Here is a 17,375-nt window from a genome sequence, read left to right as displayed (position 1 = left end):
AGTGGTGCTACTGACACCACAACAATAGAGCGGTCTACAGTTCCCCCTTATCTGTCATGTTTAATAACTACAGTGCACTTTTTCTCCTCTTCTCTCACTCTGGATTTTGTTTTAAAACCAAGTCGGGATGCAAAAGAAAAAATACAACAAACCAATTACAACTTGCCCCCTAAGATCCACCTGCACCTAGTCTATTCATCATGATCCCCTGTTTTTCTTGACCTAGTTGCAGCTCTAAACACACACATCCCATGTAGAGTTACACCAACCCAAACACTGGAGCCCCCCCTCTCCCTGTTCAGCCTGTGTATACTGTCCGTCTATTGTTGTCTGAGCCTCTTCTCTCTACTTGAGACTCCACTTTGAAAGACCACATCTAGATTACACCAAGAGAGGTTTGCCACGAATACTGAGGGGCTTTTGTTTGCCAGTGTTTCCACAGAAACTCAGCTCCAACACACTGACACAGGGGAAAGGAGTTATATTCACCCCTACCCACATTCTCTACCTTGCTTTCTTATTTCTCTGCAGAAAGAAACTTCTGTATTTTTCTCTACTACTCTTCAACTCATGTTTCTTTCATAGGTCTTTATAATGAAGCTCAAGCCATCCACATTTTTTATAAATTTAAATTAAAACCAACAAAAGCAGTACTGTCACAGTGTAATAACCATGGCATTTAGAAAAATAGGCATTTTTATTTTTGTTTGCAGTAAAGCACTTTCTAAGCCCTGATATTGATCAGCTTCTTTCACAGGCATTATAGTGATGAAGTTAAGCTGATTAGGTCTTTACTATTAGCCCTGATGAAGCTTTATGTCTCTGTCAGTAGGCTGCTGACATCAGGCTGTTGAGATCAGGTCATGAAGCTGCCTCCTCACATCATCAATCTTCACTGTGCTTGGCTAGCGGCACAGCTGTACATTTTACTCCCTCTCTCAGTGACTGACTTACTCTCTTCTCGTCCTTCACTATATAATTTCTTCCGTGCTTCTTGGTGAGATGCGGTGCCAGCACATCAAAGCGCCGTCGGAACTCAGAGAACACCATGTGATCAGGGTAACCTGTGAAAACCGGTATTGAATAAGATTTAATCTGACAGGCTTTTTTTTTTTTTAATACACATGGACAAGGGGGTATGTTTGCTTTACCTCACCTTGTCTGTAGATTCTTAAAGCATCAAGCAGCTTAGATCCACGTATCTGAGCACGGAGCAAGGCTACATCTAGCTGCATTAAGCTAGGATCTCCACTCTCCCCTTGAGTCTCACATTCCACTCCTTTGAACAGAGATCCACTCAGCGCCTTGAGGGCATCCGCCTTGGGCAATATGCAGTGAACAAACTGAATCCTGGACCTCCGCAACATGTCAAGAAGCGCATCCTGAAAAGGACAGAGCAGGATTATAAGCAGCCTGGTGGGAACAGGTCAAGAGTTAATGCAGCGTCTTCTAATAAAGCACAAGTTAAGGTTTTTAGTTTTTGACTCTCTTGTTGAGAAATATGTTCTTCTTAAAAGTAGTGGTACTGATAACAGCATTAGTAGTAGTAGTAGTAATAGCAGCTGTTTTGAGCTGCTCCCATATTCACAAGGGTTCACCACACCAGGTAGCTCCACATGTTCATTTTTTTTAAATAATAAATAAAACATAAAACACTAGATGCTCTTTCTAATGCAACACCAAAGTAATGTCTCTTCAAGGGACTGAAACAGGATTCTTGTTTGGCAAATGTGTAAACCGCTACACTATGCAGCCACTAAAACAAAACTTCTTAATGGCTTAATGTCGTTTTCTCTGTTGTCGCTAAACAACCGGCTCTACTTCATTTATAAGACTTCAGGTAGAGTCAAAAACAAATTTAAAACTTCTCATATTTACAACAGCATGTTTTGTTGTGCCTTGTGGTGCCCCACATCCCCAAGTAGCCATCACACCCTATGCTCTCACCACTTGAAGTTTTATCTGAATGCACAAAGACTTCTTCTTGATGGCAGCTACTCCTGTGACGAAGGATTTCCTCATGCTAGTAGCCCGGCGCAAAGACAGCTGGGAAACACCTTCAAGGCCAGCAACAGACCCGGACAAAACTGTGGTTCCACCTGTGCGGTTCATGAGCAATGAGCCGATGATCTTTCTGTAAGAGATGCCGTAATTCAGAGTGTGATGTTTTATAATTCAAGTCTGCAACACCAAGGAACAACAACTCCTGCATGGTGGATACTTACTTCTGCGAGTCCTGTAGGAGGGACGCAGCATTGGTAGAGGCGGGATTCTGCTTGGCATAGCTGAGCCACCCTCGTGCATCATACTCCACCCAGTCTGTCCCATGGCTGTGGCCCAGCAGGAAATTATGATCTTTTTCACTTTTCAACAGGAAAGTGTGACCTAAAGTAAATGGGGGATCCAGTGTAAAATCTATTAGATACATATACAGCGAGATAATGAGAAAAATCATATTCAAGACTTCAGAAAGGGGTTTACTGTCTGCATGAGTTTAACAAAGCAAGTAAATTCATCACATCCTAATTAGTCTGGTGTGTGCCGCCTGTCACAAACCTGCATAGATTTTACTGATAAAAACATCATGATGAACAGTCTGTTCCTAGTAAACCTTATTGTTTAATGGGCCACTTTATCCGTGTAGTTTTAGTGTGAGACATTTAGATCCAACCATACTCCACTTTCATAGACGATATAACTGTCTGCCACAAGCATGATGTACTAGGTCATCAGAGAGCTGATAGACGAAACAGAGGAGCTCAAATCTGACCTATATGAAGAGTTTTAATGAGAATTCTGAAGCTGAGTGGCTCCATAGTGTAGTGGTTTACACATTCGCCTAGCAAATGAAAGCTCCCTTATTTGATGCTAGGAGGAGACAAATCCCTTTGGGGCTGCGTCAGAAAGGGCAACGGGCGTAAAAAAAAGAAATAAATAAATCTGCCAAATCGAAGCTGTGGAGCTACCCACTGTGGCGACCCCTTGTGAATAAGGGAGCAGCCAAAAGTAGCTTTAATGAGAATCCACCAGCTGTTGTTTTGGAGTACTAAAATGACAATTTGCGTACCATTTTCTAGCTCTATTAGGGAACTTTTTAAAAGCTTCAGTTCTTATTGTTAGAGAATTGCTAAGAAACATATGAATCGGATATCTGTGACTGCTCTGCAGAACAACAGCAACTGGTCAAATTAAACGAGATATTGTGATTTGGAAATTCCATATTATAGTATAGCTTTAATGAGCTCATTTAAACTGAGACAATACAGCGTACTATAAAACAAAAGGGGAGTTTATATATACCCATACAATATATAATGTTAATGAACATCTTTGTTTTTATTTTTTTTTTATTCTTTTTGAAAATGAAAATACAAGGATTTTCTGTTCATTTCTGAGAAGATCACTATTTGTATTAGTGCGACCTTATGCATGTGTGTGCATCTTCCCCTTGCCTTTACTCTCGCCCTCAGCAGGTCCATAGTAGCTAAACAGGCGTCCCAACAGTGTTTCCTCTGAACCCCCAGGCTGCAGTGCCTCCTCCTCCATCAACCACAACAGACCCCGGGCCTCATCTGTTCGCACTGTCCGTACCTGTCCCCACACACACACACACACACACACACTATTCTGTTTTACCTTTATGACCCTCTATGCAAAAGATTTTACAAAAGGAATGTCAAACATGAGTAATAAACATCTAGTTCATGTTAGTGTTTAATGGAATATATTGATGAGTCACAATATATTTAAGATATTATTATCCACCTCCTACAAACAATAATGACAAAGCAATAAGTATTAATTATAAAAAATATCCTTCAAATGCCTGGTGCTGGCCTCTGTAGTGAGCGTTTGCTTACATATAAACCATTCTAAATGTCAGCGAAAATACTTTGCCCTCTGTTTTCCCAGTCTGAGCAGTGTATCACAGACATGGAGATATTGTTAGCAGCGGAAATTTAAGTTTCAATAGCATTTGTGATGTGAGCATACTTTTAGCAGTTTACTGCAATAATACCGTCATAACAGTTTTAACTTACTCCACACAATTAAAATAGGGAAAATGTGGAAAGTATAAAGGGAGAAAAATTTAAATAATGCAATTAGTTACACAATTAGCATGTCATTGTTGAATAAGGGTATGCCAAATATATGTCACCATAATACATAACACACTGAAGCGTTCACTTTTAAGTCAGAGACATTGAGCATAACCATCTTGTTGTTCAAGCTCATGAGAAAGGTAGCTACTGTCTAAATCCACCCTGGGAACTGTGGCTTAAGAAGCAAATCCACAAAACCAAAAAATGCTTTAGCAGCCATCAGAAGTTGCACTGGAGACATCCTTATCAGCAGTGCACACTACGCTGACTACAAATACAAAACAGGTTATCAGTTTGGAGAAGACATGTGACAACTATGAGGCTTGCAATGAATCAAGCATTAAGGCTGTTTGTGATAACAGATGTCTGAGCTACAACAGGAAAAAAAAATTATCTGTGAGGGAAAAAAAAAATCTTTGATCAAAGTGTCTTTGCACTCTAAACAGCATAGATCTTTATAGCTGACTTTAGAAATGACTTTGAAGAATCTGTGTTATTTTTACCCTTCGGTTTTTAGTGTGATGTACTACAGTTCACTGCTTTTGATGACATTCCCATTAGAGTGGGGACCCTTTAAAAAGTAAAGCACTCAAACCAAACACATCGGAATTACAGCAAAGTGATCTATGGACTCTCTAAACTCGGCCATTTCTGTTTCCATGGTGCAGATCATAGGCTGGAAAGGCCAAACATTGATTTTCTTTCTTGAAGTCAATTCTCTAACCTTTCTTTTCTTGCTCCCACCCTCTCTTTCTAGTCTCTGCCAAACAAGTCTAACATAGAGAGAAGTCTTCTGATGCTTAGAGACATTATTCAATTTTTTTCTTAATTAAAAGAACAATATATTGTACCCAGGGATTAACATTAACATCTGAAAATCAAACATTTTATGGTACTAAAACCAAGGGAAATGAGAAATTATGCAAGTTAGATGTGTGACAATAAAATGAAGAAAGACAATAAAACAAGCGTACCAGTGCTTGACTCGAAGCTTGGTCTACCACTGCCACAGACAGAGACGTGCTGGTTTCTGTGTCGTCTAAGGAAAGTTCTATGTTTTCCTGGAGGACAGCAAAGAGATTGACAAACTAATGACCTATGATGTCAAAAAATAGGATTTTGAATGCTAGGCCATTTGAAACCCACTGTCATAGACCAATAAGTTAGCAAAATATATATTTTTTAGTTTTGAACTATTAACAGGATAAATGAGAAAGCGACAGAGAGCAGAAGATTTTTAGAGAGGCAATGGTACAGTGGTTAGAACTGCTGCCTCACAGCGAGTAGGTTCAAGACCTACCATCCAGCTGGGGGTTTCCTGTGTGGGTTCTCTCTGAATACTCTGGTGTCCTCCCACAGTCCAAAGACATGCATCTTAGGTGCACTGGTGATTGTAAATTGCCCATAGGCCTGGTTCTGAGAATGTCTAATTATCCGTTTCTATGTGTTAGCCATGTCAATGACTAGCAACCTGTCTAGAGTGTACCTTGCTTTTTAGCATATAACAGCTGTCACAGTCTCAAGTCTTTATATTTTACCACAGCTCCAAAATGTAATAGCATTTTATAGGTTAACTACAACTATTTTAACTTGGTTTAAAAAAAAAAAAAAAAAAAAGAACAAATACATTGTTATTAAGCCATAAAGATTTGACCATTTTGGTTGCAGCTCCATTAGTCATTTCTAGATTAATGTGGCACATGATAAAAATTATCTGAGATAAAGCTATAGCTATAAAGATTAAGAGATAAAGTAACAGTGCATGGTAACAGAGTGGATCATGCTCCAGAAAGGGGAGAAAATGCTGGCATGCTAATAATGTGGCCACGACAGATGCCAGTGTTCAAGCTGACTGTGTATGTGAAGTCTCCCCACTGATTTTTGTTCTCTGCTGCGGAGAGTCCATGTACAGAGGAACGCAAAAAACAGAAAAAAAAAATACTAGCCAGAAAGCTAGAGCGCCCAACAGCAATTTATTCAAAAATATAAAGGCATACTGTGTGTGCCGGTTGTGTGTATCACAATTTAACCCGCCTGCCTGTCACTGTGATTGTTAAGACTGTGTGCCGTTTTAAATGAGTTTGACCCAGTTTACAATGACACTTTCACAGGTTCTTATGTTTTCAAGATGTACTGACAAGAGAGAATTACACTACACGCATTTATGCAATATTTCATCTCATTCCAACTCCATTTCTGCCATGCAAAGGATGTGGGTGGGAAATCCCAGGATCCTTTTTCAGAAGCAATGTATCTGAAGCAATGTAATCAGGATGTCTGGGTAACTCCAGTGTGATATCAGGTGAGTTTTTAATAAAAACATTGTTGCAATGAATTGAGACATAACTGTAAGTAATGAAAGAAAACTTTCTATTTGTCCTCAAAAACACTAAATCCTATGGGATGACTACACCCATAGTTATGATGGTCCAGTCCTGCTAGACAGAACGTTAAAGAGGACAGAAGTAGAATAGATCTTTAGGGAACAACAGCACTGCTGTGCAGCTGGGCGTTTCTCCCACAGGCAGCTGTGAGTGACTTTACTTTGATCTTGGCAGAAGCGGTGAAGACTGGCATCACTAATGAGAAGGTCTAACACATGAACTACTTTGACTTGTCACAGCTTATGACAGGTAGAACAGATAGTGTATCTGATGTGTGTACACATACTCTATTGGAGTTGATATATCTGAGAGAAAGGACCAGACAAGGGGAGAGAAAGGGTAGGAGGAAGGCAGAAACAATGAGAATGAGGCTGTTTGTATGCACGGTGCATAATACTTTACATGGCATTACCTCTTTGTATCGCTCCAGCTCCTGAACAAAAGTACGCTGGTAGAAGAGGGTCTGCAGACGCTCTTGAGTGTAGTTGTGGCACAGGTCTTCAAAGGTTGCACCACATTCACGCTTAGCCAGCCTTGGGTTTTGAAAGCCTGGTGTGTCCACAATGATCAGAGAACACAGGGAGTGCTGGCTGGATTTCAGAGCCCTTAAGCAAACATGGTAAATACATACACACACATAACATTAGCAGTGCCATATTTGACAACCTCTTGATATAACCTCATCTCATGCCACTATATCCCTAACTGAAATAAAACTGGCTCTAATACTCTGAAACCATTCAAACATTCTTGTTTAAACACAAATGATGGTTACTAAAAGTGACATGAGGCATCTACATTTTTCTGTTGCATACCGGTTCAGCACAATCATGACATCTTCATTACAAATGTAATGTACTGTCAGTAACACACCAGAGAAGAAATACTAACCGGTTTATTAGAGAAATGACGGTAGTGAAGAGTTCAGAGTAAAGCCCGGATGCCATGGCTTCTAAACACTCCATTGCTGTTGCTTTGAATGCTGATATAAAAACGCACAGAGTCAGAACAAATCCTCAATAGCTAATTCACAATATCTCCATCAGCAAATAACACAAGAACCAGTTGAATAGGAAGGAGGAATGTCAACATGTTGAACTGTAAAAGCTTTACTGAAACTATAGTCAAAGCATTTGATTTAAAAAGGAACTACATTTCCATGGTATTCAAACACATTATTTTCTGAGTTAGAAGGTATTGAAAATACCTACAAAAGTGTCTTTCTGAAGCAGTGTCATTTAGGGATCAGGTGTTTTGGAAACGGTCAAATCAAACTGAATACTCATGTCTGTGCCTAGAGGCAATGGCCACCTGTTAAGCTTTCATAATTCATTACACCATCACATAAGTGAGTTTATTGTTGCATAGGCGATATATTCATGTGTGCACACACGTCAATGACTATATGCTCATGAATGAGGGGAGATGCAGGGAAGGAGAAACAAAGGTCATTTCTGTCCATCCCTACTGTGAAAGACCTTTAACTGAGTCGTCATGCCCTTCAGAATGTACTGCAGTCTTGATGAACCAACACGTGTGAAAAATCAATGTGAGGCAATTATGATTTCAGGGACAATGAATGAAGAGTGGATCCAAAATTGCTTGGCCCAACATAGTATGCGCACCTATCTGTCAATAGCCATTGTAAAGCTGTGGTATTCATTACCAAGATAAGCTTTACTTTTTCTCTCCCTTGCATTTTCCCTTTGAGTGATGAGCAGCAACATATGCGTGTGCAAGTGTAAATAGAATGAGAGTGACAAAAAAGAAAAGGTAGGGAGAAAGGGGGGTACTGTGAGGAATAAAGAGTAAAGAATATGGTGGTAAATGTGGCGTGGAGTACCTGCATCTGCCGTGCCATTTTCGTCAGAAGCCTGGCGAATAGTGCTGGCTCTGGGCAGGGTGCCCTTGGCCTGGTGCTTGAAGATGGAAGAGGAGAGCTCCTCCAGGGTGCAGCCCAGCAGGTAGGCTGCCTTCTGAGCCCACTCATGACGTGCAAATTGTTTCCTGCCAGCTGAGACACGTGCATGAAAACCTCCATTAGCCCTTCTGCCAACTATTGCAGGCACATGGTGACTTTGTGACAATACTGTCTGTGACAGGGTAGGATTATGTGTCTGGTCGAACTGACACTGACACAACTGATAAAAACATGCACTAAAAGCATGTTCAAAAGGGTGGTAGTCTGAATACATTTAACTACTGTGGAGATGGACACACACACACACACACACACACACACACACACACACGCATCTATAAAGTAAAAACCTTATTTCAATTGTTTAATACTGAAAAAATGTCTATTAAATTGAAATTATAATTGCCCCTTTTATCTTATTGAGAATGAAAGCGAAATTTATCATTAGGGGACATAATTTATTTATTTACATAAAGACTGCTGTTGGGAAAACTAACTTTCCCTCAATCTAGCGGCTGAGTGATGCTAACATAAAGATATGAGTGCCAGCTTCAGTTTTAATCCACCATGAAGTGGTATCTTCTAAGACTTAAGAGAGAAACTGTGGGATTTCAGACAAAGTAGTGGGCTCTATCTGTCTCATCAGTACTGCAGAAGCCTTGTATACTTCTCTTATTGATAAGGCTAGTTATGAAGACAAGCAAAGGCATTTAAATATTTACTTTGATAGATACCAGGCAGCACAATTACTTAAATTCCACTAAAACATCAAAAAGAGCAACGTGGGTTTACCAACATGAATGAACATTGCAGAATCAAACAGCAGATGGCTGTACAGCTTTTAAAGATAATAAAAGAAAATTACATATGTACAATATTTCTTCTTAAGTACACAGAAAGAGTATGCTAAGTCTCCTATCTATACTTATTCGATGTAAGTGTTCACTACACAATATACAGAGAAAACTAAGTTCATTTCAGGTGGTCCCTTAACTAGGTTTTGGAGATCACTGCTGCCCTCTTGTGTACCAGGATAAAGTTACACTGCCAATGGATTTATTTCATAATCTGTTTATTACTCCTTTTGATAACCAAAATGCAAACTAGGCCCTTGGTACAAAAGGGTCTAGACTGTAGACTATTATCATTAATAAATATTCCCATAGACAGGCCTCTCAATGACTTCCTATTCCTACCCCTGACATTGCTTCTTCATAAGAATTCATTTTGAAAACGAAGACACCAATCAAATGTATTGCCAAGCAGAAAGTTGTTCAGAATTTTTATTCCCAATAACAGACAGTATTTATTGATTTTTTTTTAACTATTCCCTGCTTTATTCTGCCATCAGAAATATTGGGAGCCAGCTGGAGGGGATCACTGCAAATTATTTGGCAAGCTATTCTCATAAGTAACTGGCAACTACAGACAGGCACTGAAGAGTGAGCAAACGTATCAAAAAGCACAAAATTCAGCACTATTGCCACTGTTATCACATTTTTTTGTGGTTTCTCTGTTGTATATTATCCTGCTATTCGGTAATTAATTTATTTGCACTACAACAGCAATTAAATCCTTAAATGGACAGTTTTTCATTTGCTCATCTGTGTAAATATGCCCACTTAACCTCAGTTAAAATTAAAACAAAACAAATTTCATCAACCAAAAAGTCAATGCTAAATATAAATAAACACTTAAATCTGTGTTTTGAAAGGACTTAAATGGTTAATTCTATCCTTTCTATCCTTCCAGTGGCCTTTTATAATGACAAAAAAAGGATGTGATGATTAACTCACCTAAAATAAAAATCTTTGTGGCAGCTACAGCTTTTACAAATGTCAGCTATCTAATTTTAAAAAGTTAGTCAAATCCTGACAAAAGGGCCGTTCTATTACTCTAAAGGAAAACAATCTGTTACATTAGGTTTCATCATTCGAACAGCTTTAGACAGAAGCAAGTTCTTGTGTTCGTGAGAACTGCTGTTCCCATTAGTCCTGTAATGCATCTTTATGACAAAATAAATGTTTGTCAAGAATTAGATCAAGGTTTTTCTCTCCGTGAGCAGCAACGGTGTTTCCAAGCAATTAGATTCAAGACGTTTGTCATTAGTTTCAGTTACTCAACCACAAACAGTGCTCTGTTTATTTAATATGTTCATGCAGTAAGGAATGATAAAGGTAAATCCGACAGGGGTTCAGATTAAATAAAAAATACAATGTATTACTTCACTGGTAGCCACATACTATAAAGGCAGCAATAATTCTGTACCACAAAGTCTTGAATGATTCCAGCCCACCACCACCACCACCACCCACCCCCCACTCTACGCAAATGTGCTAAGATCTAAAGTATAACATTTTCTGCAATGGCCTAGATTTAAATGTTCAGCTATTGATCATTGGAGCAGCTGTGCACTGTGTACTTTTAACGTATAAATAAATGTATTATTCAGTCATTGTGATTACATGTGATTGCATCACACAGCACATGTTGCCAACAGTGAGATAATGCCAGCTTGATATCTGTCAAATTACAAAGTGTTACAAAAACTATTTGGGCTAACAAAGGTAATTTCACCATAATTATTTTTCATTGTGTGCACAAATCAAAAACAGCATTTTGCTTTGTCACTGGAGCCTGTTCTATAACAGCAGAACAAACGTCATCTCCAATAGGTGATGCAGTTGTGCAGGAGTGCATTCAAGCAATCTTACCCTTGGTGGTTCCCGCAGCCCCAAGGTGGTAAATGGCCCCAAGGATGAGCCAGAGGGCCCTCTGCTCATCACCGCTGATCCCCAGAACCTTCATGGCTGCTTGCAGTTTGAAAAACTGCTGAGAGGCCCGCTGTTTATCCTCTGCCTGGCAGATTCACACAAACATAACTTGAGCTTCTTTTTTGGGTGGGTAAATCTTTAAGTAAACTTTTCCCCTTCCATTCCTGGTTGGACAAAACAAGCCAAACTTCTAGTATCAGGATGCATTTACCTTAGTCTGTGGCATGATTCCAAAGGCACTGCTTTCAGCAAAGTGGTTAAGGTGCAGCTCAGTTCTAATGAAGAAATTTAAAAAATAAATAACTTACAAGACATTAGTGAACACATTTAGGATCAAAGGGAAAATAGGAAGAAAAGGCAGCATTATAGAGAACTACAATATATCTATGTAAAAACCAATGCAGTACTGTAGTGGATTTAGGTAGTAATTGACATGAGTGTATTAATCCCTACCTCAGAGAGCTATCTACTCCAGCCATTAGATAGTAAAAAACATTAAAAGTGGACTCTCCATCTGGTCTTCTTGTCACTCTCATCTTCTCCAAAAGCATTGTCTGAAAGACCAGGGCAGAACACAATATTGAAAGGATGGCAGAAATACAATATTATGAGCAGGTGAGCATAATAACAAAGACTGAGTTTGGTGAAAATATACACCACTTTATGTCTGGACATTCTGGACATTGTTTTCACTTCATTACTTAAATCACGCTGCTGTTATTGTGTATATATTTATTTATATTTCTTCATACATTCTTATATAGTTCTATATTGTGTATTTTGTTGTACAGTTATTTTATTTTCAACTTTAATTTATATATTTTATCTTATTCTCCCAGTTAAATTTACCCTTCATTCTAATTTGTGTTGTACAGTTATTTCATTTTTAACCTTAATTTATATTTTATTCTTTCCTAGTTAAATTTACCCTTTTTAATTTTTCATATTTATTTCCTATCTTATTCATAGCCTTTTCCTTTTTTGTTTTCCTTAGGTCACGAGCAGTTGTCCAAGCATTTCACTACATATCGTACTGTGTATGACTGTGTACGTGACAAATAAAATTTGAATTTGAATTTGATTTGGAATGAAAATCAGTTATTCATTAGGAATAAATTCAACAGTTGAGTCCAAGTGAGTTAATTAATAAATGTGCTTATCTGTACCTGGATAGAGGCTGAGGTCACCAGGCCCGCCTGGTCAAAGTCCAAGGAAACAATGTGGGTGAAGCGACTAGCATTGCCATTCATGCACGTAGAAGCATTCCCAAAAGCCTCCAAAACAGTGTAGACTGCCTGCCATTTTTCCGCTACAATAAAGATCATACGCTGTTATTGGGGAGGGGGACTCAACAACATCAATCATAATATTAGCTAAATTTTATTTATTTATTTATTTATTTTAATTCAGAGGACATCCTTTCCAACCTACTGGAGAATGTTCTGTTGGTGCTTCCTGCGACTGTAACCAGATACTGGATGATGTGTTGACAGTTAGTGGTCTTGCCACTTCCACTCTTGCCCAGCAATACAATGGACTGATCCTGGCGAGTAGTCAGCAGGTTCCTGTAGGCAGCCTGTGCTAATCCATAAATGTGAGGAGCAGTGTCATCTCTTCTGCAGCCCTTGAACATTTGCATCACCTGGAAAGAAAAGCAAAATTATAGTGTTTTTACATGGATTACTACCATTGGAAATGCATTTTCTCCTCACTACACTCTCATTTATACTCTCCCACAAGAGATGTGTCACATGTACTGGCTAGAGCCTACCTTCTCCGAATACATTGAAGGGGCACTAATGGGGTTAATGACCACCATGTTGGGCCCAGCGTGGGTGTGCACCAGGTTGCTGCCATACCGCTGCCGCAGAGAGTGCATCACACTCGACTCGTTCAGATACTGCAGAGAGGCCAAGTCCTCCACTCGGTCAAACGCTGGAGGGTTTGCCTAGAGTTCAAAGTCAGAAGAGCTCACAAGTGTCATCTGTAATTAATGAGGTTCACAAATGATGAGATGATTAAATACCTTCTCTACATCGTCTTCATCCACATCCAATAAAGATCCATCACTCTCCAGGCGGATTTTCACCTTCCCCTCTGGCAGACTGCCTGTCTCCATCTTCAGGAGAGTTGCTGCACCACCACAAAGTGTGGAGTTAACTACTTATGACACATCATTTCAACCTGAGTGCAAAAGTTTCATTTCATTTTGCATAATACTATGTGGCAACTGTATCTCTTTCAATAGTGTCAGAGATTTAATAAAATGTAAGTAAGTTTTGAAATGTAAGTTTTGAAAACATGGTTGGTTTAATCACATGCAGCCTGAGGTAAAATGAGCAGCCTGATAACATCAAAATTTCAAAAGCATTTCCAATGCTTCACACACCCACATTTACAGTTATGTAATAAAAGGTCAACCAGAAACAGACCATACCAGGAAAAGCAGAAAAAAAGTATGTTTGTTTTAATATAGTTATAAATAAAGGGTAAAAAACCCACAATAAACTCCATCTAAATGCACTATAATGCATAATTTATTTAAATACAGACATTTTACTAACCCAAGGAAAATCCATCCTTGTGGACAAGCCATACTTTCTCAGTGTTATACCAGGTTTTCTCTGCTGTCAGCTGCTCCTCAGTCTTTACCTGTTAGAGGTGAAAATCAGTATATGAAAACCTGTATAACCAATTTCTATTGGATCACTGATTAATAAATCATACAGCTGCATAATGGACTTTCAAAAGGATTTCAGTTCACTGAGTGGAGGGCTATATGGATTTGAGAAAAGTATGTTTTCATTTCACACCTCCTATATTTATGTCATTTACAAAAGCAGCCCTCCACAGAAGAACTAGACTTCCCATGACTCTCCTTTTATGAACCTTTCAGAGCTCACACAGTGATTAACTCAGAGGTGCAGTTAATATGCTCACTATAAAGACATTTAAGGTGGAAGGTTAAAATGCAGGAGGGATTTATCACAACCAAGTCCAAACCAATCACATATGGGAAAAAAATGCACGACCTGCTTGAACTGAACAGAGACACACATACAGCATAAAGCCAAACAAGTTAAATCAAGTCAAGTGTTTGGAGGTAATAAAATAGGTACAAACAGTGAATATGCACCAAATAGTAGTTTCTTCCTTGAAATGCAACTAATTTTATTAACTAATGAGTACTGACTGAGTAGGGTACTTCTATTCCTTTACTCAGATTTAACTACATTGAGTAAGTCTATAGGGAAGGTTAATTTGAGCTTTATGGGTGCTGAATGTCATTCGCTAGGCTTTCTGTGACACTCACGACTAGTTTGTCCCACACAAATAACACAAAAAAGGACATTCCACTTGAAACACTTCGGGATGCAACCAGAATTACAACCAGCTGTAGCCATTATCAGACCTTAGTTGCAGCTGAGTGTGCTGCCTGAAGGATGGCCACGGGATCCTCAACAAGTTTGGACTGGACAAGGGAAGAAATCAGTAAGTTATTTCAACACCTATAGAGATTCAACTGACACAACCGCATGAAGAAACAATAAAAATGCAGAGTTGTGGAGAAAAGTAAAACAATAGGTCAGAATGTGTAAAAAGTATAACACGAACACTGCAGCAAGGCCAACAACAGTGCAACACCACCCAAATAAGTGATTCACCAACACATTTACCATAAAGTCCTTAATAATGATTGTATTACTATAAGAAATACTGTAACAAAAATAATGCACTGATTAGCAGGATGCATTTAACCACACGTGTGGGTTTGTGGAGAGAGCATAAAACTCATGCCCTCTTATTAACAGTCACAGTTATGCACAGTAAGGTATGTATATCAGAAATGTTAATGTTAGTAATTTAGCTTTCCATGTCACTGACATGCACCTAATAAGAAGTGTTAAAAGCTGTTAACTGACGAATTATGACAATATAGCTTCAGTATGTACATGTATTTGTATAGCGCAAAAGCAACAACACCATTACAGAGCAGCATGACACACCGAGTCCACTGTAAATGAAATGGAGCAGTGGTAAAAATAAATCTTGAGATCTTGAGAAGTTTTTATGCCGCAGTAGTACACTCCAGGCCTCTGCATCAATGATTTTAAAGACAAGTAGGCAGGCACAAAAAAATTTAGTTTGTGTGTGTATATATATATATATATATATATATATATATATACACACACACACACACACACACACACACACACACACACAGTGGGGCAAAAAAGTATTTAGTCAGCCACCGATTGTGCAAGTTCCCCCACCTAAAATGATGACAGAGGTCAGTAATTTGCACCAGAGGTACACTTCAACTGTGAGAGACAGAATGTGAAAAAAGAAATCCATGAATCCACATGGTAGGATTTGTAAAGAATTTATTCGTAAATCAGGGTGGAAAATAAGTATTTGGTCAATAACAAAAATACAACTCAATACTTTGTAACATAACCTTTGTTGGCAATAACAGAGGTCAAACGTTTACTATAGGTCTTTACCAGGTTTGCACACACAGTAGCTGATATTTTGGCCCATTCCTCCATGCAGATCTTCTCGAGAGCAGTGATGTTTTGGGGCTGTCGCCGAGCAACACGGACTTTCAACTCCCGCCACAGATTTTCTATGGGGTTGAGGTCTGGAGACTGGCTAGGCCACTCCAGGACTTTCAAATGCTTCTTACGGAGCCACTCCTTTGTTGCCCAGGCGGTGTGTTTTGGATCATTGTCATGTTGGAAGACCCAGCCTCGTTTCATCTTCAAAGTTCTCACTGATGGAAGGAGGTTTTGGCTCAAAATCTCACGATACATGGCCCCATTCATTCTGTCCTTAACACAGATCAGTCGTCCTGTCCCCTTGGCAGAAAAACAGCCCCATAGCATGATGTTTCCACCCCCATGCTTCACAGTAGGTATGGTGCTCTTGGGATGCAACTCAGTATTCTTCTTCCTCCAAACACGATGAGTTGAGTTTATACCAAAAAGTTCTACTTTGGTTTCATCTGACCACATGACATTCTCCCAATCCTCTGCTGTATCATCCATGTGCTCTCTGGCAAACTTCAGACGGGCCTGGACATGCACTGGCTTCAGCAGCGGAACACGTCTGGCACTGCGGGATTTGATTCCCTGCCGTTGTAGTGTGTTACTGATGGTGACCTTTGTTACTTTGGTCCCAGCTCTCTGCAGGTCATTCACCAGGTCCCCCCGTGTGGTTCTGGGATCTTTGCTCACCGTTCTCATGATCATTTTGACCCCACGGGATGAGATCTTGCGTGGAGCCCCAGATCGAGGGAGATTATCAGTGGTCTTGTATGTCTTCCATTTTCTGATGATTGCTCCCACAGTAGATTTTTTCACACCAAGCTGCTTGCCTATTGTAGATTCCCTCTTCCCAGTCTGGTGCAGGTCTACAATACTTTTCCTGGTGTCCTTCGAAAGCTCTTTGGTCTTGGCCATGGATTTTTTTTTCACATTCTGTCTCTCACAGTTGAAGTGTACCTCTGGTGCAAATTACTGACCTCTGTCATCATTTTAAGTGGGGGAACTTGCACAATCGGTGGCTGACTAAATACTTTTTTGCCCCACTGTATATATATATATATATGCTAGAGAAGGGTCAGTAGAGGAGAACAAGCTTAGACTCAAGCACTCTACAGCTGAAGGAGTGTGTCGAGCCCACAGCACAGCAAGCTGTACCTGAGAAGATTTGTAGCATTTGGTATGCTAGCCATGTAAACAGCAAAATGGTCAGCAGCAAGTCAGGATCCAGTGACCCACAGAAAAGCATAGAGACAAAAGATATGGATTAAGACAACAAAAGAGCAGAGCAATGAGAAGGGGTAAAATAAGCTCATTTCCATGTTCTAAACGTTGAAAACAAGTAACTCATTGCCATATAATCCAGCACTGCTAAAATAATCAATGTCAGAGTACATTGTCATTATATGACTGAGACTGAAACGAGGCTTACACAAGCTCAGTCCTTCTCTGGACCAGATAATAATGCAATTAATGCTACAGAATTAATACAAATGAGCTGGCAAAGAGCCAGAAACACCGAGCTTAAGCTGAGCAATATCAGAGGTGTAGAAGAGTACGGCTGCTTGGGACAGCCCAATGATGGCCTCTGGAATTTTAGGGAAATCATTTCGGGAAGGCCGTTTGTCAGGCCTTGGGTTAAGCTT

General features: G+C 39.5%; 1 protein-coding gene across 3 annotated transcripts in view; it reads right to left on the bottom strand.

Moving 5' to 3' along the window:
* The window catches only part of LOC146565376 (unconventional myosin-XVIIIa-like), a 61,170-nt gene that overhangs the window by 30,443 nt on the left and 13,352 nt on the right, over positions 1–17,375 (bottom strand). For 2 of the 3 annotated variants that reach the window (XM_085288486.1, XM_085288487.1), the window contains exons 3-19: positions 13,747–13,834; positions 13,209–13,315; positions 12,954–13,130; positions 12,614–12,824; positions 12,349–12,491; positions 11,636–11,736; positions 11,394–11,457; positions 11,123–11,267; positions 8,331–8,501; positions 7,379–7,469; positions 6,900–7,092; positions 5,078–5,164; positions 3,453–3,591; positions 2,226–2,385; positions 1,948–2,134; positions 1,157–1,382; positions 955–1,064 (exon numbers count right to left, since the gene is read on the bottom strand). In XM_085288486.1, the coding sequence (XP_085144612.1) occupies positions 955–1,064; positions 1,157–1,382; positions 1,948–2,134; positions 2,226–2,385; positions 3,453–3,591; positions 5,078–5,164; positions 6,900–7,092; positions 7,379–7,469; positions 8,331–8,501; positions 11,123–11,267; positions 11,394–11,457; positions 11,636–11,736; positions 12,349–12,491; positions 12,614–12,824; positions 12,954–13,130; positions 13,209–13,315; positions 13,747–13,834 (2,400 nt within the window). Of the gene's footprint in view, positions 1–954; positions 1,065–1,156; positions 1,383–1,947; positions 2,135–2,225; positions 2,386–3,452; positions 3,592–5,077; positions 5,165–6,899; positions 7,093–7,378; positions 7,470–8,330; positions 8,502–11,122; positions 11,268–11,393; positions 11,458–11,635; positions 11,737–12,348; positions 12,492–12,613; positions 12,825–12,953; positions 13,131–13,208; positions 13,316–13,746; positions 13,835–14,594; positions 14,655–16,887; positions 16,915–17,375 lie in introns of all 3 variants that reach the window. The other variant, XM_085288485.1, reaches the window with a different exon arrangement.

Source organism: Mchenga conophoros, linkage group LG10, assembly GCF_057382185.1.
Source record: "Mchenga conophoros isolate Kocher_MC1m ecotype Shallow Benthic linkage group LG10, M_conophoros_male_GT1.1, whole genome shotgun sequence".
Classification (NCBI taxonomy): domain Eukaryota; kingdom Metazoa; phylum Chordata; class Actinopteri; order Cichliformes; family Cichlidae; genus Mchenga; species Mchenga conophoros.
The sequence above is the reverse complement of the archived record's forward strand: the minus strand, read 5'-3'. Positions and strand labels throughout refer to the sequence as shown.